Source organism: Heterocephalus glaber, unplaced genomic scaffold (genome assembly GCF_053883595.1).
Source record: "Heterocephalus glaber isolate CG9 unplaced genomic scaffold, H.glaber_assembly_v1.0 deba00001442, whole genome shotgun sequence".
Taxonomy (NCBI): Eukaryota; Metazoa; Chordata; class Mammalia; order Rodentia; family Bathyergidae; genus Heterocephalus; species Heterocephalus glaber.
Window position 1 is genome coordinate 14,605,825 of NW_028258296.1, and position 21,452 is coordinate 14,627,276.

Sequence of the window (21,452 nt, forward strand, 5' to 3'; positions counted from 1 at the left end):
CCTCTGTTGTTCCTGAGGACCAGTGTGATTACAATGGTCCCACATGAAAACTCAAGGAGCACCTTTCTCCCTATCAAGGTCGGCTGATTAACAACCTTAATTCCTTCTGCAGTCTTTATTCTCTTGGCCATGTAATCAGCATCTGATCTTCCCAGATGCTGAAGATTAGGATATGGATATTTTTGGATACTCATTATTCTACCTATCACATATGTATACATATGTATACATTGGCCGAACAGATTAGTTTTTCAATATCACATTTCTATAACACTGCCCTGTAATGGAAAAGATAATAATTGGACATACACTTAGCATGTAAGAAATTAGAAAATATAATGAAAACTTATTATTATGGACCTACTAAAAATGTAAAAACCTTATTGGTAGACAAGACGTAATTCTTCAGAAAACAACTTAGCAAAGCAGTAGATGGATTGCTTCATTTAGATAATGTTTAATTTGTTAGAAAAAGATTTGACAGATTTCATTTTAACAGCTGGAGGAATTAATTTAAGATCACACCATTCAGTGTATTGGCACGCTTTTACAGGTAGCTGCTGAACCAATATATATTTTTGAAATAAAATCACTATATCTACATCGTAATGAGAAAATTTGAGAACAGATAAAAGCCATACATTAAAGCAGGTACTCTTTAACTCTTTAATAGATAGTAGAAAACTGTCAGAAAATAGATCCACTGTGAAAATTTCTACAGGTCTTGGTAATATTTTTTGTCATAAATAACATTTTTTAAATGTGTACTTCTCTGAACAAGAACAAATAATAATTCACTTTATAAATACTTTCATATTTACAACATCCTTTTAAAAATAGTAAATTAAAAGGGAATATTGTAATGTGAAGTACAATATTGCTAAATTCAAAATAACAAAGCACTCAAATACCAGTCTAATTTGATTGGGTAATTTTCACTACAGTGAAAGGTTATAGAATAAAATAATTCAGATATAATATTTTTATATTTACAGCCACAAATGACATTATATTTTGACATATTCATGTTTTATTGATTGTGCACCTGAAGTTACAATTAGTGAAATAAGTATAAAAACACCATATACCTCAATCCAATTTAAAAACAGATATTTTTGTTTTCATTTGTGGAGTTATAATTTTAGAATATTAGAAAAAATGGATATAGCAAATAGAGGTCTAAGCTGTTTTCCTAGAAATTTAAATTTGGAATAATTCACAATTCTTTATGTTATCTAAAAAATCTCTTACCTAGTTTAATAGAAAAGCAAATTCATTAAAAATACATCTCATTCTTATAACAGCCATTTCCTTTACTATTTTACCTTCTGCCTCTTCTTTTTTTATATTTTGCTATCTGTAATGAAGCTCATTATCATGGTGGTAGGGGACTAGTTTCAAAGAACACATGAATCACAGAAATATCAAGCCAGTGGTTTCCTTCAGGACTTCATATATTTCTTGTGCTAGAAAGAAATCTCTCCTTGGGCACAGTGATATCACTCTTGAGAAACCAATTACTTTCCAAATATCTGCAATATTATTTTTGACATGGCTACCTATGTCATGTAGTAAAACATAATATAGCTATGTAGTACATAACTTTACCTTATACACAACTCTTACACTGGAAACAGAAATAAACTAAATTTAAAATATTTGATTATCTAGCAATTAATAGCTGGATTATAGGATTGAGTCATTTTGATACATTGGTCATCTACAATGTGAATTTTCAATTTTTTCAGCTGTAATTATCCATAGTTCTCCATGTTTACCGTAAGCATCCAAAACAACAAGGGACATTTTTGAACAATCTATAATACTCTTCTTGGATCTTGAAAAAAAAAAAAGAAATGTTAAACATAGTCATGGCAGTCACATCATATTATTTTCAAATCACAATAAATTGTTGTATTTACTTCTTTAAAGTATTGTTGCTTTTTGATTATTTAGCAGGACATGCTCAAGTGAATATAAGCTATATTTATGTAGCTAATATTAAGTTCTTTTAGAAAAGCCTGTTTCCCAACGAACAGCCAAATGTTCTGATTAAGTACTTAAATGCACTGCACTTAAGAAATGAAGGTAAACGTCATACATCCATGAGAATAAAAATTTTCTGTCAACTTGGAAACTGACACCGCATGATTGTACTATAGTGTCGATCAAAATGAGATACGGCTTACCTTTCTGGATAAAACACACAGGAATAAGAAAATGAACATCCCCTGGAAGGTGTTGCTGACTGTGAAGAGGTAAGCTGTCACCACCGATGCGTGCACCACGTGGAGAACACCAAAGATCCAGGTCGTGCCAAGGAGGAACAGGAGAGCAAGGGCTCCTCTTGCACACGACCTGCCATACATTTGGGAAGTTTCAGTTCAGACAGTCACGCATGTCCCAGGGAACCCCAAACCCTCAAATGGAAATGGATGGAAATGGAAATGGATGTTCACATCAGCGAGAAATCTGTTCTAATGACCATTAATGACTTTGAGTTTGACAGATGGGCCGCAGTTGGATGGAATAGCCTTTAGGCGGTCCTTCTGTACTGTGGCAGGATAGACTTCCCGAGAGGAAGGTTTCTTTATTAAAATGTGGCATTAGAAAATTGCTTTATTTTAAAACATTTTTACCTGGTATACTGCAATGTGTATGCTTTGATTTCAAATCCAAAGTGACAGTAATTCCTGAAGGTGAGACATATATCTATCTACTAGAAAGTATTTTCCCTCAGAAACCCTGAACAGTGTACCAGGTGGACTTGGGTCAGCACATGTTCATGACATCAAAGGAGGCTTCTGTATCCCTCCCAGGTTTCATAGAGAAGAAAGTGAAGGATATAAAACTAGAAATATATAAATGTATTTGCTTTTGTGATGCAGTTACCTCAAGATAAATAGGTTTCTTAAAAATTAAAGAAAAAACTCTTACATATTTTCAACTGTTTGCCAGTGATTTTCGGTAAAACAATATTCAATCCTGCTCAGTGAGGACACTGCCTTGAAAATGAAGCAACTAATGATTATTCTCGCCTTCATTTTTAGTCCAATCATGCTCTACTGGAGAAGGTGTTTCAGCAGTGCGCTTTGGAAAATGAGTCATTTTCATCTTTATTAAAACCAGCATACTACATGAAACGATGAATGGTTCATAGTTTAAAAAAAAGTAATTGATCAAGCATTTGCTAAAGCTCCGCTATAAATCTTGTGCAAGGTATTGAAACTACGGGAGTGTTCCCAAGCAACACAAACAGTCCGCTGTTTCCCATGTTCCCTATAGTATACTTCAGCTTTTCCTGAACAAACGATTTTGAAGGTCTCAATAAATCAGTTTTCAGCAGAGAGAGTTAAAGGAAAAATCATAGCAACAGTCAAACAGAGAAGTACAAGAAAGAAATATATACTAAGCTCTGAGCAAAGTTTTAGAAAAGACAATCCTCAGACCTCCTTTTGTGTTAAAATACAGTCATCATCTTTTCCTTCTAAGGGGAGTATGTTTGAAAAGATTGCTTCACTTACCACTTAATCTGTGGTGTTTACTCTTTTATTAAACACATTAGATGCTTTTGTCCATCATGTGTTTTATAGGTGGTAGAAGAAAGTCTGAACCAATCATTGTGAAAGGAGTAATTTCAAAAATTATTTGTACTGTGAGTTTCTAAAGCTTTTAATTACTAAAGTCAGTGTACACTTCAAGAAACACTTACCTTATGTTCTCATAGCAACTAACTTCTGGTTTCAGTCCAGCAGTGTGACGGAAAACTTTGTATATGATAACTCCAAAAGCCAAGAGATTCACCTGGGGAAATAGATTAATTTAAAAAAGAGAATTTTTACAGTAAAGTAGATGCATATAAAAAACAAGTAGTGAAGTTTTCAGTAAGATACACACCAAAAAAATCTTATTATCTCTATGTACAACACACTACACAAACCCTCTGGTAAGCCAGACAAATAAATCTGTATTTGATTTTTACAGTATTGCTGAATATTGTGAATACACATGGTAATTAGTAGAAGTGCTGGATTTTGTAAAGCAACTTGTTTAAGAAAATTCTTCAGATATAATGATCATCTACAGATTGATGCATATCATTTGCTGCCAGTATTATGATTAATATGCACATTAAGATAAATTATGACTTGGAAAGCTTCATAAACAAGAAAGCAGACTTTTGTTAGACATAATTCTCTCAACCCTTTAAAAAATTTAGTCTGAGGAGGAAAATTTGAAAGAAAATTATAAAACTCAAAAAAACACTTCATTTTCTATTAGTAGAAAATATTTGAATGTACTTTCTTCTGTGTATGTTTCATCTAGACCTAGATAGCTCTTTTAATATTTATATTGAAATTTCATTACCGCATATTTGACCTTTGAAGTTTTTGAAACATGAATTGATGAGGTAAATGTTTGTTGCAAGACAAATGCATTTCACCAATAAACATTCTATTATTTTTATTTTATACTATGAGCTAAATAGAATGTGTGAATTTTCACCCCTTTTAAATGTTACTGAGTTATGAAAATGTCTTCATTTTCCTATGTTTTCAGAGGTTTTACAGTGATTATTTGCAGTCAAAAGATTAAATGAGGATTATAATTTACATGTATATCTATTCTAAGCAAACTTATAATTTAAAATATTAACTATTCTAGAAATAATTATTAGATTAATCTTGTATTGAATATATTTTATTAATCTAGGTTTTAAAAACTCCTTGACAGTGATAGTGACCAAGTGCAACATTATAATTTTCAGCTCATACTACTACTAGTTATTTAGAAGCTCATAGTTATGAAATATTTTTTCCTCTATTGGAAGAAATTTTATATAGCGTCTCAAAATGAAATTTAATGTTTATTATTATAAGAAGCAATATAAAGTAATAGATCTGAGAATTTCACATTGTCATTTCTCCATGGAGAGGTCTTAGAGAGGAAATCTTAGAGGAATAAGGGGCCTAATCCCTTATTCCTGCTTTTAACTGTCAATTACTTCTAATTGCATGATTAATTAATTCTAATTACTGTAATGTTTCCATACAAATAAAAGACTTTAGCAATTGCAGAGGGGAGATAAAGTATATTTAAATTGATTTAGTTGACAGTTTCACCTTATTTATATGCTCTGATAATTTACTGAAATGGCAATTTAATAATATTTAATTTTATACTCTTTAATAGTTATGAAAGAGAAATATTTAGTATTTCCTAGGTTTCATTAGCTATGGTTTTTTGGTATAAATTTGGGAACTATAGTTGTACTTAACTTTATAAATTTATACATATATATTTTTAAATAATAAAAAATCATTAAAATTTGGTTAGTATAAATAATGTGTGCCAAATCAGGACTGGTTTGAAAATCTCCAAATACTTTTTATGGTGTATTTATACTGAACTTTTTATCTCAACAAAGAAAAAATTATAAGATAAAATAATTCTAAATGATTAAAAAACTTCTCTCAACCCTATAAATTTTCCGCATTAATGAGTGTTTAAATATGTACTAAATTTTCTCCGACTTCAGTTTTTGATAAAGTTTTGTTTGAAACATAATTGTTCCTACTGCTATGCTTTCTCAGAAGCACATATACATTTTGGATATGCTTTTCTACATCACATGGTAGGATGGTGAGGATGGGTAATGGAACATTTCCTGAGGGAGACACAGATCTGGAAAGCACATTTTTTTCTGAAAAAAAGAAAAATGTTTACATACTCATAAAAACCAGGTGCTGCTAGGAAAGTGGGAGAATAATCCTTATTCCATAAACTCATATATTCCCAAATGCAAAAGAAAAGATGTTGAGGCATTTTACCAATCAAAAATAATAAATAGATGGATTATATTATTTGTATGCACTAATAATAGTACAAGTATTTGGATTTTAAACTTGTATTTACTCTAAGAATTGTCTAAATGATTTAACAAGAGTGCTACAGTTGTGCAGGGTTCTGTACATGTATATTAATGAACAAAACTGACAAACTCTTTTGTTCTCATAGATTCTTTGTTTTTCTCAGTTTCTTTTTTAACTTTTATTTTTATTAGTATGTTTGCAGCAGATAATGATTACTTTCATCATGGGTGGTGTTGGTACATGTACATAACACATCTTCATTCTTTTTATCTCCCCTTAACCTCTCTTCTCACCTCCTGTGTTCATAATTTTATTAAAAAACAGATAATAAAAAAGTAATTACAGAGGTGGTCCACAAAAAGTGGTCTTAATTCACAAATTTGGGCATTAGGAGAGACAAAAAGAGGCAGATTTGAGTGAAATCTCAAGAAGTACTTGGGACTTCTAATACTTGATGGATTATAACCCATTAGCAAGTCAAAGAATGGGGAGAGAAGGAAAACAGCAGAGAAAAAGCCATGAGGGTTGAGACAGCTAAGAAAATGTTACCCTTTTAAATAGTTGATAAAAGTGGTTGGGTTGTAGTCAACAGAGTGGAATAGCATAGGGACAAATATAATTTAGATTTTATCTTAAGTGCAAAGTTACTTATTCTTTCATTCAAGAATCATTTATGTGCTGCAGGAGCTTTTCCTCAAGGAACCTACAGGTCAGTGGAAGAGATGACCAGTCCATAGGCAGGCTCAGTAATGTAGGGAAGTTTGCATGGTTGCATGACAAGAACAGGTAACTGCACCCTAAACTAGAGTTTCTAAGCAAATTGCGAGTGGCTAGTAGAGACAGTAGGACAGCCTAGGGTAAACAGGGGACCATTCTGATCTCAGTCCCCAAATCATTCCCTTCCTAAGTGATCAGATCCAAAGGTTCAAAACACTATCCTCCTATTCCTGACTCTTCCATTTGAAGTACAATAAGCAACAGGAGTAAAAATGTGAAAAAACAAAATGCTGCTCTCCCCCAAAATAACCTACTTTCGTTGTAATCTCCCTCTTGCACAAACCAAAACAAAGCAAATCAAAAATAAAACAAACAAAAGAAGTTATCTCATTCTTCGAGCCAATCAGGCCTATCCATTCCCAAAGGCTTCACCTTTAATTTCAAAATGTATGCAAGCAAGAGACTATTTCTAAGCTGCTCTCATGGCTCAGCCCCTCACCACCTCTGTTTGTCTGTAAACTGCCTCTCAGAATATTTTTTTCTAAAAGCTGAAATTCAAATAATAAATTCAGACTTGAGTTCAATTCTGCTGATGTGTAGAGAGTGACAAGTATTCTGTACTGCTTAGGACAATGCAAACTCTATGCCAACAGGTTCTTTTGTTGTTTTTGTCACAGAAGCCAACAAAAATTCTCTTCTTGACCAAACTTTGCTCAGGCCCCTCCAGACCCTCTTGTCAACTCAGCTTTGATCCTGAGCTTCAGTGTCCATCCTTGTAGGGATCAGTTCATCAAAATCCTGCCAAGTCAGTTTAGGTCTCTCTAGTGAGAATCTTCCCTCCTCTGATGTCTGATCACTCTCAAAATCTAAGGAAATTTCTCACTTCTCACCAGTTCTACCTGATCACTTGGGTCCCTACTCTCGTGTCTCATCTTAGTACTTATTCCATTACTGCCAGCCATCTCCTTGGCTATAAATCCCCTGATGTCTTTACTGTTTTCAGACTTAAGCCTATCTCTCTCCCCTTTTGCTAAAGTTTTTTTTTTTCGTACCAGGGATCGAACTCGGACCTTGCACTTGAGAGGCAGGTGGCAGAACCACTAGGCTATATCCCTGAGTTTTGAGCATAGTCTCATCTAAAGCATTCCTTACCACTTATTAAGAATCAGAAAAATATTTTCAATTAAATTTTTATATAAGAATAATACTTTTTTTTTTACTAGAACAGTTATTTTCTGAAATTATTTAGAATGTTTTCAGTTACTTTAAATTTGCTGACTATTATGGTCCTGGATTATATGGTCCAGCAAACTTGGGGCAACTGTAAAACCTCTAAGTACTCCTTTCATATTGCTTATATTCTCTTTTTACCTATAAATACATAAGCTATTTTAAATCCTTTTCCTAACAGAGCCAAATACCATATATACAGAATCAGTATACCTAAGGGCATCTAAAGGCACATAACTTTATGTACTTAGAGGGAGAAATGAAGTCAAAACTCTATGAAGTTTACATGGTACCAAGAAAAAGAAAAAAGAAAGGTTTATGAAGTATAAAGGGTCTAAGATGAGATAATAAAAAACAGCTCCAAATAAAATTACATAGAATAAAAATTGTTTCTGATAATAAATACTTTGGAATTAACCCAGAGATAATGACCTGGAGAATAGAACAGTTAGAAAGATACTAGCACTGTGCTTACATTGGAACGGCCCCATCATGATACTTGAATTGAGTGCTTGAGTCCTTCTTTGTCGTATCAGAAAAGTCATTGACATTAACTTTATTTCAGAAAATGCCCCTTAAAAATGGTATGCATTTTGCACATAATGTTTACCAATATGTGCGTCTTTTATCAGCTGTAGTTCCTTTATTATTTATCTTTAAATGTTAGTGCCACAAAAGCACAAGGGGTAAGTAGTGACTTATAAAGAAATCTTCCTTTATTTTCACTTTTGTCTCCATTTCTAAAAACATTTTAGATTGTCAGCTAGAAGCCCATGATGTCTTCACAGGAATAAACAAGACAAGGACCTTGGGTCAGAAACATGGGAACTCTAATCCATTGCTGCACTTTGAAATACAGAAGAGACTGAAAACAGCCATGAAGAACAAAAATCATTCAAAGTCATGGACACTTAAGCCTTGAAATAAATCAATGTTTTAAATTTAAAGTAATTTCCCTTGTTTCTTCTGAAATATCTGTCTAAACGGAAATCTGCTTCTTACCTTCAGATGGATACATTTATTTCAAAGGTTAGCAAAGGTTCTGTTGTTTGACAGTGTGTTAAAAATTTGTGCCTTTCTTTTCTTTTATTAAACATGAAATTTAAATAGATGAACTGGTGAAGAGAGGAAGAGCTAATTCTGAAGTATTTAGACCTACAGGTACATTCAACCCAAGGGCTTCAAAATCAGACTTCAAAATGAAACATCCTAATCAGTCATTTTCTTTTCTTAGTCTTTGTCTCAATAATTGATGAAACCATCTATATGCTGATGTCAGATCTCACCAAAAAGAATGAGAAAATTTCTCTCACAGCACTTTTAGACCCATTCTTTAATTTTACATATATATCAAATGAAATTTGGTTCATTTAAGAACATGTCATGATCATGACTGATATGTCCTTTTCAGATAGTTTTATTACCATTAAATTAACCAGCATAGGACAAATCCGCTTCTGCCATGGACCAAGAGTGGCTTTTTACCAGGCTACTGAGAGATCTTATAAGACAACCATTCATTTTCTTTTAAAAAATATTTTTTGGTTGTACTGAGAATTAAACCCAGGGCCTTCACACTGAGCAACATCCTAGTCATTAAAATCTTTTTTTCTTTTTATTTTGAGGCAAAATCTCACTGAGTCGCTAAATTCCTGGGCTGGGCTAGAACTTGTGATCCTCCTTCCTCAGCCTCTCAGAGAACTGGTTTACAGGTGCATACTCCCATGCCTGGCTGTAGCCAGGAAGCTTCAATCTTCAATCCTTAGACCCCTGTCCAAATGGCTAACTAGTCATCCATTTAAGCATCATGGTAAAAAAGAAATCTCTACTGATTGTTCAGAAGTCAAATTAGAATCAAGTGGTTAAAATTTTGTCTTCTGATTTTATTTTATCATTCCCTAATTGTAATCAGCCCTTTCAATGCCTATGCTACAATGATAATCATATAGGGTATCAGAAAAGTTAGGGAAAGCAGAATAATGTCCCCCTCCCAAAATGTCCACACTCTAATCTTAGAACCTATGCATATGACAAAAGAAACAAAAAAAGATTTTGTAGGCAGAATTAAGGGCATGGACTTTAAGATAAGGAAATGACCCTGGATTTTCCCTTTGGCCCGGTATAATCACAGGAGCCTTTAAGGGAGAAGAGGCGGAGCAGAGGAGAAGGCGGACAGGTGAGGCACAGGTGAAAAAGGAGAGATGGGGAGAACAGAACCAACAGGGTCGGCCAGCCCTTCCTGTCTTTGAAGATAGAGCGGCCCTGTGTCAGGGAATAGGGGAGTCTTCTACAAGCAGGGTATGGCTCCTGACTACCAGCCAGCAAAGAAATGGGGCTTCAGCTGTACAGTTACACGGAACTGAATGTGGTCAACTAGGGTGAAAGAGTATCAAGCGAGCTCTCCCCCCAGAGCCTCCCGAAGGGCTGATCCTTTGACTTTAGCCCCTGAAAAGCCCGAAGCAGAGAAGCCACCTGAGCCATGTGATACCCAGCATTCTGTCCTACAGAGCTATGGATCATAAGCCTGTGCTTTGTGCTGCTAAATAAAGGTGATTTGTTATGACAGCAACAGAAAATAGAACATAAAGAGAAAAAAAATGGAAATCTACATAGATACATACACATACACATACATCATACATATATATATACATTATATACACATTATACAAATATAAAGATACCTTAGAACGGCACTGCTTTCTTTTTCAAATAAAGTTTTCAATCCAATTTAAATAAATAGTAATTTATCATTAACATGTTTGCTATTGATGTTCAAAATATTTGATGAATAAGCAATTTTACAGACTTTTAAACTTATTATTTATGGATTCTGTTTGTATGTTTCTTAAAATAAAAAATCAAGACAAATTATAACTACTAAATAACTTCCTGGGAAAGGGATAAGTAGACTGAAAACTCAATTTGTACTTTCAAGTAACTACTACATTTTCTCTTGTATAATACCTTTGTTCATAGGATTGCCAGATGTAATAAATATAAATTTGGGACTGCCAGATGTAAAAATAAGTATAGCATACCAATTAATTTAAAATTCATATATATAATGTGTAATATTTTGGTATAGGTGTGTTCTACACAATGTTTGGGGTGTACATAATTCTTTGTTTAGAATTCAAGTAAACTTGACATCGTCTATTTTGTAGGGTAACCCTAACTTCACAGTTTACAAGTTTACATTTGATCTTAGTGGAAAACCCCAAGGCTGTCACCCTACCAATACAGAACAATCTCTAAGACTGAGAAAAAGAGATCTTGGAGGAAATTGAAGTTTAGATGCTCTCATGGTAAAGGGGCCTGAACATACGTGTATTTGCTAAGACTGGAAAAGTGGCCTAAGACCATGCAATCATGAAAAGGCTTATGAAAGTATTGTGTTAAAGAACACGTATGTCTGAGCTTGACAGAACTCTTTCCTTTTGGACCTCCTGGGTATGCATGGTAAATCTGTGCCAGGAAGCAAGTGAGGTAATTGGAGTGGCAGCGGCTGAGTGTCTTTTGTTAATAAAATAATGGTTAGAAATAGAATTTGCAAAGCTTACATATAAAATGGCATTAATGTGAATTTAGTGAAAACTCACAGAAATTATGATGCCACAGTGTGTGTTGATCTATTGTCGAAATTGCGGAGAAAACGGTAATCCCCCCCCCCATACACCTACAAGAAACTGTTCCAAAGTGTGTCTCTCTTAACACTATGAGCCTCATCTCGTTTGCCTCTCACTTGGCTCAGATTTAGCATCCTGGAGAATATCCACAGAGCTAAGAGAATTCTTCTGCTGGGGTTACCAACACCCAAGAGGGAAGAGACCTCAGAGAAATGAGAATACAGTCTACAATTATAAGAAAAACGCTGAATAACTGGAAACATATGGAAACATCTGGAATAATCTGAACACAAAATAGATATATTCAAGTAGTTTCTAAATATCACCAGAGGAGAGGGTCCTTAATAGGTCACTCTGGGATATTAGACTTTCATGATACTACACTAGTCACTTGAAACTTACTTTAAGAGACTGTGAAGTTCTCCCACCAGGCACTGCCTGCTGGGAAATACAATTAGATGAAAAGTTGTTCTGGGATAATCTAGCATTCTGCATGTATTTATAAATGACTCTAACACTGAGATTCAAGACAATGACAAAAAAATCTTTTGAGCATTAACATTTATTGAGTGATTTCTATGTGACATTGTTTCAAGTCTTCTCTATTTAACCTTCCCACCAACTTTATAGTGTAGGTATTCTTTTAATGTTATTATTTATGTTAGCAATATATTTGGTTTTCATTTATAACCACAGATGCACATAGAAACTAACTTACTTGCCAAAGGCTATAGTTAGGAAGTAGCAGGGTCAATATTCATAACTAATGAACAAATTATGGAGTTTATACTCTGCAGAACTACCATTCTGCAGATGAAGGCAGAGTTAAAGAAGACTGATGTCTAAAATTTGAAGCAATTAATTATGTAGATAATTATATATATGAGTGGCTAACAGTTATCATTTTAGAAATGGTTAAAAGGAGAAGAGCAGTGTACCAAAGAGTAGTGATCTACTTAGCTTTCTGACATGACTTAGCATTCACTGAGCTTGCTCAAGAGGCCAAGGATGAAGCCTTGAGCACAGTGAGTAGGATTTGGGGTACTGTGCCAACAGTCCTCCTCTCATAGAGAACCTGCCCTCACTGTTCTCTTCGTCAAGATTTCTAAGAACCTGTGCTTTTCCTCTGCTGGTCAATAGCAAAGCTTTCCATCTGTTAATCAAACAGTGTTTTTTAAGTTCATGCCATGGAGCGCCACAGTGAGATGTCAAAATAATATGAATAAAGAACATTTTGGAATTTGAACTGATATTTTTCCAAGGAAAAATTAAATTTTATTCTTAAAATATGAATGGTAGTGGTGAGTTCACTTTCCCCATGTTATGTGGAGTCACATGTGAGGTAGTAGTCATTCTGAAGGATGCTGGGCCTCAGAGTACATGGGTTCATACCCTTCAACCTTCAGCAACTGCAGCACACTGTATGAATGCCTGTGAAGTGGACTTTAAGATGACATTATGTCATTCAAGTAAAGTAATCCTAAGAAAATGGACAAATAAGTCGTAAGTTGTTTCCAAGTACACTCTGGATTGAAATTAATATTGTAGAAGGATATGCAAATGAAAAAGTGCTAAAACTGATGTTCTTCCTACTTCTAGAACGAGTTACTTGCCAGACAGGTTGTAAATCCACTTAACAAGTCCATGCAAGCTAGCCAGTTTAAAATCTACATAGATCTAATCAGATTTGGCAAAATGTTATTCACAAATTCAAATTATGAAGAAGACCAAATTAAGTAAGGATTTAGATACAGTTTTCAATCATTTTTAAGATCATGCAGGGTTCAGATGAACACATAATTTCTCTAAAGTCAGTGATACATATTTAGAAGTCTCTTCTAAAGTTTCCTCTTAACAGCGAGAGTTTAAAAATCATATTGAACAAAGCCATTTTGCTTGATGAAATTAATTGAAATAATGCATGGAAAATGATATTATGCCATGCTTCAGTATATTCTTTTATAAATTCGAGTGTATATCTCTTTCAGTAGATGCTACTGGAAAGAACAGTGATAAACCATTACTGAAGATCTGAAGGAATAGGTATTTGAAGAGAGTACTCAACAGGGCCGATCTGCCACACAGCAATGTGAAAGTATGCACTTAATGGTTACTTTGTGACAGTGCAGCTCTGCGAACCATTACAACCAAGTAGAAAAATGAACTCAAGTCTTATATCTTTGGATTACTGTATTTAATGTATATCACAATTTAATTAAAATGAAATGTTCATAGTAAAGATCATATTGAAATATGTTAAATATTATTATTTCATTTTTTTATTCTTTACATTTGTATTTTCAAGTATGGCCAATAATACACATAATATACATAATGTGCACAACTAGCAAATGTACAGAATTTTTTATGATGGAAACAGATTTATCAAAGTACACATTTTTGTTGATGTGCTCTTTAGTTAAAAAAGTCTGGAGAACATTACTTGATATGATATGGACATTTTAAGAAAGCAGCAAATGCACCTCTCAAAAAAATTTTTGAGGGAAATATAAAGAATACATTATTTTTAAAGCCATACTCATGGATTATAGCCAGGTTAAAAATTTGGCTATGTTGCTGGGGATTTAGCTCAGTGATTCCGCTGCCTGCTTCGCAAGCGCAAGGTACCAAGTTTGATCCCGGTACCCCCCCCCCCCGGCCAAAAAAATTGCTTATGTTGAAGAGCTCCTTAGTAAAGGAAGAAATAACTGTATTCCAAATGTTGATCTATAGATGACATCTTAAATACTAGGAATATATTGTACAGGTGGATAGTGATCTTTTCATACATCACTCCAGTATGGAACAGGGATCAGCAAACAATTTTGAAGAAGACCAGATGCTAAGTATTGCAAGCTTTGAGAGCATTATGATCTCTGTCACAAAAACTCAACTTCGTCATATCATTAAAGCAGCCGTAGATAATATATAAATAAATGTGTGACTGTATCACAATAAAACTTTACAAAAAACAGGATGTAGCCATTGCCAACTCCTGATCTAGAATCCTAGGTCCATAAGAGTAAGAACTTTTTTTTTCTGTTTCTTGTTTTTTCAATCATATATTCTTAAGGCCTGGAACACTGTCTGCCACATGAAAAATTCTCAAAAAATATTTATTGAATGAATAGAAGGATGAAGGCTGTAATCTATACTCAAGTCTGAGGAATCCTTGATTGGTTATGTAAAGGAGCATCGTGGGATGCTTATGTAAACATTTAGAATGTATTTTTGTTTTGTTTCACATTTTGGAGATCTCAACAAAAAGCATATCACTAGAATAGATTTAAATGTAAATATGCTAATAAAAACTGCAAGGTATGTTATAAATTATCAAAATGTAATGACCCTCTAGGAATAACTGAAGGAGAAAAGATGAGCAAAGTAAAAAGAAGGGATGGAGTTAGATCTGCTTTACTTCATCGCTAGTGACATGGAACTTCTAATATTTACATTTCTTTCAATCTTTGAAAACTTGTGCAATTGAAGAATAATGTGAATATATAGAGATTTTATATGTAATATATAAAAATATAGAAATATAATATGTTACATATTATATATATGACAGGATATGTCTTATAATAGTTATATAAAGAATTCATTTTTGAGTAGGTTTTATTTTTATTCATTAATTTCATTGCTTTTAATAGGCATTCCCTGGCAAAGGAGAATTAAAAGATTGTAGACATAGAACCATTGCAGGAGACCATCATTAAAAAACTGAGTGGATTTAGAGGGAGATCTAAAAAGAAATCGGTAAGCGTAGCAATATAGCAACACTCAATTATAAGTCTTCTGATTTAAATTCTAATGAAAGTTCACATTTTTTTAAAAGAAAAATGCCTTCTTTGGACATAGCTTAATTAGTATTTGGTTCAATCAAGCAAATTCTATTCTTCAATATTAAGCGTATCTATGAGAAAGTTCAATTTATATTTAAAAGTTAAATTATTTTTATAAACTCTTTTTTATACTTGTGTACTTGAATCTAATAGCTTGTATAGTTTTGTTGAAAGAATTCAGTATTAAAGATTAAAAATATTGAAGAAAATTTATGGAAATTATCTTCGGGTTGCAGCTTGCTTTAAAAAGATTTAGAAATCTCTTTCTTGGGCCGTTCACTTTTTCAAAAACATGGCTAGGCCTTTTCATGTTTAGTTATAATCTTAAATTTTAAATGTAGTGATTTATAGAATCAAGAGGGTCACTGGTTCATACTTCAGAATTCAAGAGATTCTTAATATAAGTGAGTCAACACCTAAGGAAGTACTTTCATGCGATCAATGCAGAAAATGTTCCTGCTTAAATACCAAAGTAGCTAACACTTATCAAAGTACATTAAAAGCTCGAATATTTGTCTGAAACAGCAAACTTCAAGCAGTAAATGCCACAAGTGTGGAACCAATTCCGTTCTTACTCATGTGCAATGTTGTCTCAAGGGCATTTTACTTTAAAATTCCAAACTTTCCCCGCCCACAGCTGCAGCCATTAAAACAAGCAAATACCATTTAAGATACCTCGTCCTTACTTTACAAATGAAATGCAATGCTTCCACGTAAGAATGAAAATGATTGCAATGTTCTACAATTTCTTGTCTGGACTACGAGTCTTTCTAGATTTGTTTATAGAAACTTGTAAAAGAAATCTTGTCCCTCATTTAAAGCCATAAAAATGTTGCCATTAATTTAAATTTGAAGGTTCACTTACATTTTGTCTTGACTCTAGAAAATAAATGCTATTTATTCTATTAAGTTTTTGTTGCTTTCTTTTGCTTTGCTTGCTTTTTCCCGGAAAATTATGATAGAAGTTTTTAAAAATTCCATAGTGCAACAGGTACATATATTATAACCATATCTTGCTATAGTTAAATGCTGTCACATATTCATTAACATTTTAAAAGTGAAGATCTGCAGACAGATACACATACAGAGTATATCAGAGACATACATTCTATTATACATAAGTTTTGTTTGTAAAAATTCTGGTCTTAAAATTTTTCTTTTCATTTAATTTTTAATACAAAACATATGAATAGGAATAAGAAGATTGTCCTCCAAATTATTGCCCACCTTTCTGTTTTAATTGCTAAAGATTGGATGCTTTTAAAAAAGTCTTCTTGTTTTTATAGTAGTCTTGTTATATTGGGGTGACATTATTAGCTTCATTTGTATGACTGGAATCCAGGATAAAGAGTAGTTGTTTAAGAAAGATCACATGGTCTTTCTTGCTGCTTCATGTAACACTGTGGTTTTATTAATGGATCAATTGAAATGCACAGATAATTACTTAGGAGTTACATGGTGCTTCTATGTGCTAGGGTGGCCAAAACATAGTGTAATGCATGCAGAAAATTATGTGTGACAAAACAGAGCTTTTTTTTTTTTTGGTACCGGGGATTGAACTCGGGTCTTTGCGCTTGCGTAGCAGGCGGCAAAATCACTGAGCTAAATCCCTAGCCCATAAACAGAGCTTTTAAAGTACTATGTAGTTGTCTAATCTGTTGAGAAGTTTCTGTTCTACTTCTAGTCTCCTGATAGCTTTTACCATGAACAGCTGTAGAATTTGGTCCAATACTTTTTCTCCAACTAGTGACAGGATCATATGGCTTTTGCCTTTCCTCTCTTAAAATGATGACTTTTGGGGGTGGATCTTCCAATGCTGAACCAACACTGCCATCCCTATAACAAAACCACTTTCTACATACTGCCAGATCTGACTTCTAAGAGTTTGTTTTGTTAAACAAATTTCTATCTATGCTCATACTTTTTGTTCTATTATCTTTATCCAATTTTAGGATTAGCACAATGTTGAGTTCCTAAAATGAGGGGAGAAGTGTTCCTTCTTTTTTCTGCTTTAATTGTTTGATATAATTTATCAGTTAAAATGTTTATGAGCCTGCTGTTGTCATATAGGTAGGTTTTCAAGCTAGGAATATACTTTCTTTAATAGGTGCTATTCAGATTTTATATTTCCTCTGGAGTTAGTTTCATTAATTTGTCTTCCAAGGTACTTCTTAGAAGTTGTCAAATTTATTTCAAAAAAGATTTTTGTAATATGCTTTCTATATCCTGTTAAATTCTGTAAAATCTGTGGTAATGTCTCCTAGATCTTAATATTGTAATTTAAAAAATGTATAACTGATATTGTGTAACAGGAAGAAAAGGTCTAAAAGACCAGGGGAATTGGGAAGGGTAGGGGAAGGGAAAAAAGGGAAAGGAAAAAATATGAAAAGAGGAAAAAAAATGAAAACAAGGTCTTTGGAAATAGGGAAGGGTGGAGGGGGTGAAGGGAGGGCAAGGGAAGGGGAAAAAATAAGAACCAAGATACTCATGTAATGGTACAAGATCCCAATGATGAATGTAACTGTATTTTATACCAAAAATGTACCAATAAACTTAATGGGAAAAAAATATAAAGTACTATGTAGGTTTACAATCAAAATTCTACAGGAGTGTATTGGAGGAAGAGATTAGTTACAAACTTGGGAGGGAATTCATGTCTCTGTGCACTAATCAATGAGATTTCAAGCAGCAAAACTTTGCATAAGGTGGCTGGATTATGGAGTGCAAAGGGCCAAGAAAATATTCGAGGGACAGTAAGTAGTCTAATAAGGATAAAATTTGTGGAGAGGTCATGGTATGAAGATATACAGTGTGAAGTAAGGGTGAAACCAGGCAGGCTTTAGCTAGATTACTGCAGTCTTTATATCACGGCCTATGCCATTTGGATTCTAGGCCAATGAGAACTATCAGCCCTGGAATTCAGAAAGCAGGCAGTGAATTCAAATCCAGGAATGGGAGTCTGGCTATGATACTTACTATCTTTTGGGCAAGTGTATAATCAGTCTATACTCAATTTATCCTATTTCAAAATAAAATAAATCACACACATACACACAGCATCCACATACACACAGTTCTTATTGAGATCTGTAAGGATTAAATTAAAAGTGCTAATACATTGAAAATATTTAGATACCAGCCCCAGAAATCACTAGGATTTAAACTTGCTTTTGTTGTTATTATTAATAATTCACATTATCTGAGTGTACTTGAGGGCAGTTTACTCTAGGTAGATTATCATGAAATGAGAGAGAATAATAGCAAAAAGTAGGTTAAAGGCAACTGCGAAAGAGGCAATGTAACAAAATGAAAGGTGTATTTTAGATTACAACAAGAAGTAGTTTCAAGCTCCAGCTCCAGCATTTATGCATAAATTTACAACTGTAGGTCAATCATTTAACATCTTGAATCAATCTTTTTTGTTAACTATAAAATGAGATAATAAAAATACTCCAAATTTAAGCAAATTCAGTACTAAAGTCTTAGTCATGTGTTTCAAAAGTAGTAGATACTCAATGAGCTGTAAATTTGAAAAAAAATCTTACTACTGTTAGTAATACTGGAAACTTACTGATGGATACTAAAGGCTGGACTAAAAAATGGAGAAGATATAAATAAGTTTTTTAAGTAAAAATTTGGTAAATAATTATTAACAGCCTAGATTAAAGAGTGATAAATTTACGTAAGGGTAATTTTTGCATACCATTATTAATAGAGACAAGATGGTATTTTAGTTTATTTCTGGCATTGGCTGGTTTTCAATGCTATTTTTTGCTGTGCCCTTTCTTCTCCCTCATAAGTTTCTAAGAGTTGCTCGATAGAAATTTAAGTTCGTGCTGTGAATGCTCTGTCTCTTCCCTACCATATAAAGTAGAGTCCACTTCTTGCCACATCCGTAGACAAGGCCACTGTCCTTATTCGGGTTGGCTGAATGATCTGGAAAGCCATACTAACTTCTCAGACCTCATCAGTGTCACTTATATTTAATCAGATATTGCTCCTTGTCATTTGTTTTGTCTTGTTTTCTTCTTGATACCATAGTAAGCAGGGCTAATTCTTATATTTTCTTTTTACTGTCATCAGTTTCAGAGACTCCAATTAACATGTTGAGCCTAACTGCATGGCTTAGCATCCATAGCTGCCAGAATATTCCCAAGCATGCCACAATTATTTTCCAATCAGCAGGTAATTGCTATCCCCCAAATGGCAAGTGGTGATTGATTTTGAATATCTGAATATAATCTTTACTTAATAAACATTTTTAACAGAAAACTTATTTTTTTTCTATAGGCACTGAGATGAATATACTTGGCACAGCTTTTTTTTATTTTTATTTTTTTAAATTCTTTTATTGGTACATTTTAGGTATACAGCACAATTGCATTTCTCATTGGAAACTTGTACCTTTACATGATGCATCTTGGTTCTTATTTTTTCCCCATTCCTAGCCCTCCCTTCACCCCCTCCATCCTTCCCTATTTACAAAGACTTCATTTCCATTTTTTCCATTTCTCAGCATTTTTCCTTTCCCTTCTTTCCTTTCCTCTGCCCCTCCCACTACCCCTACCCCTTTGGACCTTTTCTTCCTATTTTGCATCATCGATTAGTCATTCTAATCATTGGTACATTTTAGGTATACAATATAATGACATTCATCATTGGAAATTTGCACCTTTACATAGTCTCTCTTGGTTCTTATTTTTCACCCTTGCCCAGCCCGCCCTTCATCCCCTCCATTCCTCGCTATTTACAAAGGTTTTGTTCCTATTTTTCCATGTTCTCATATTAATTCCATTCCCTTCTTTCCTTTCCCCTACCCCTCCCACTTCCTTCCCCTTTCCCCCTTTTCTTCCTATTTCACATTATCTATTATACCTTTAAATCCTTATTTACACTTTCAGTTTCTCACACCAGAGAAACTATTTGGTATTTATACATGTGTGTCCTATTTACTTCACTTAAGAGTATCGCCTCAATGTGCATCCATTTAGCTATAAATATCTCTAATTTCTCATTTTTATGGCTGAGGAGTACTCCATTTTATAAAAAAACCCACATTTTCTTTATCCAGTCTCCAGGTGATGGGCATTTGGGCTGTTTCCAAGTTTTAGCTATCACAAACTGTGCTGCTATGAACATGGGTGAATGTATATCGCCGTGGTATGATTCTTTTAATTCTTTGGGGAAGATCCCCAGCAGTGAAATAGCAGGGTCAAATGGGACTTCCAGTCCTAGTTCTTTGAGGTATCTCCGTACTGATTTCCACAGTGGTTGCACCAGTCTACACTCCCACCAGCAGTAGAGCAGGGTTCCTCTTTCCCCACTGCCCCGCCAGCATTTGTTATTGGTTGATTTCATGGTAGCAGCTACTCTTTCTGGTGTGAGGTGGGATCTCAGTATTGTTTTCGTTTGCATTTCTAAAATGACCAGTGATGTTGAACATTTTTTCATGTATTTATTTGCTATTTCTACTTCTTTGTCTGAGAAATGTCTGTTCATTTCAGATGACCATTTTCAGATTGGGTCTTTAAATTTGGGAGGTCTGATCTTTTTAAGTTCTTTATAGATTCGAGATAGTAGACCTTTGTCTGAGGAAGAGCAGGTGAAGATTTTTTTCCCACATTGTGGGTTGTCTCTTCACACTGCTGGTGGTTTCTCTTGCTGTGGCACAGCTTTTAGTAATTTTATATTTTAAAACACACATGGTCCTTACTTCATGTTTTATTACAGAACTTTGGAGGACCAGTGTTTGTGTCCATGTTGACAAGTTTAGAGGCAGCACAGTTGGTTCTGGACCACCATCTCTCTCCACTCCTCTGGGGGCTATAAAGGTCTGAGCACCTGCTGGGAGTGGGAGGAGCTTTACTACATCACTTTAGTTTAGTTTGGTCCTTAATACTTCTGATATTTGTGACTTATACAATGGCCTCCACTTAGATGGCCTATCTTGTATTGACATTTATATCAATTCATTTCCATCGTGGTCTCTTATTTTGCAGAGACATGGGCATTTCTCCATTTAACCCATTCTCCTGGTTGAATATAGCTTCATTTGACCTGGGAAGGCTTCCAAATCCTTTTCACTTCTCTAGCCTTTTGGTGCTCATAGAACAACTAAGTTTTTGTGTGTTTCCCCACCACTTGATTCCTAGGCACAT

At 34.0% G+C, this 21,452-nt stretch overlaps 1 protein-coding gene across 3 annotated transcripts in view; it reads right to left on the minus strand.

Moving 5' to 3' along the window:
* Positions 1–429: 429 nt before the first annotated feature.
* Adgrl4 (adhesion G protein-coupled receptor L4) overlaps positions 430–21,452 on the minus strand; it is a 90,973-nt gene continuing 69,950 nt past the window's right edge. For all 3 annotated transcript variants that reach the window (XM_004841391.4, XM_004841392.4, XM_087212962.1), the window contains 3 exons: positions 3,713–3,804; positions 2,190–2,358; positions 430–1,837 (listed from right to left, as the gene is read on the minus strand). In XM_004841391.4, coding sequence (XP_004841448.1) covers positions 1,775–1,837; positions 2,190–2,358; positions 3,713–3,804 — 324 coding nt within the window. In that variant the 3' untranslated portion in view covers positions 430–1,774. The remainder of the gene's footprint in view (positions 1,838–2,189; positions 2,359–3,712; positions 3,805–21,452) is intronic.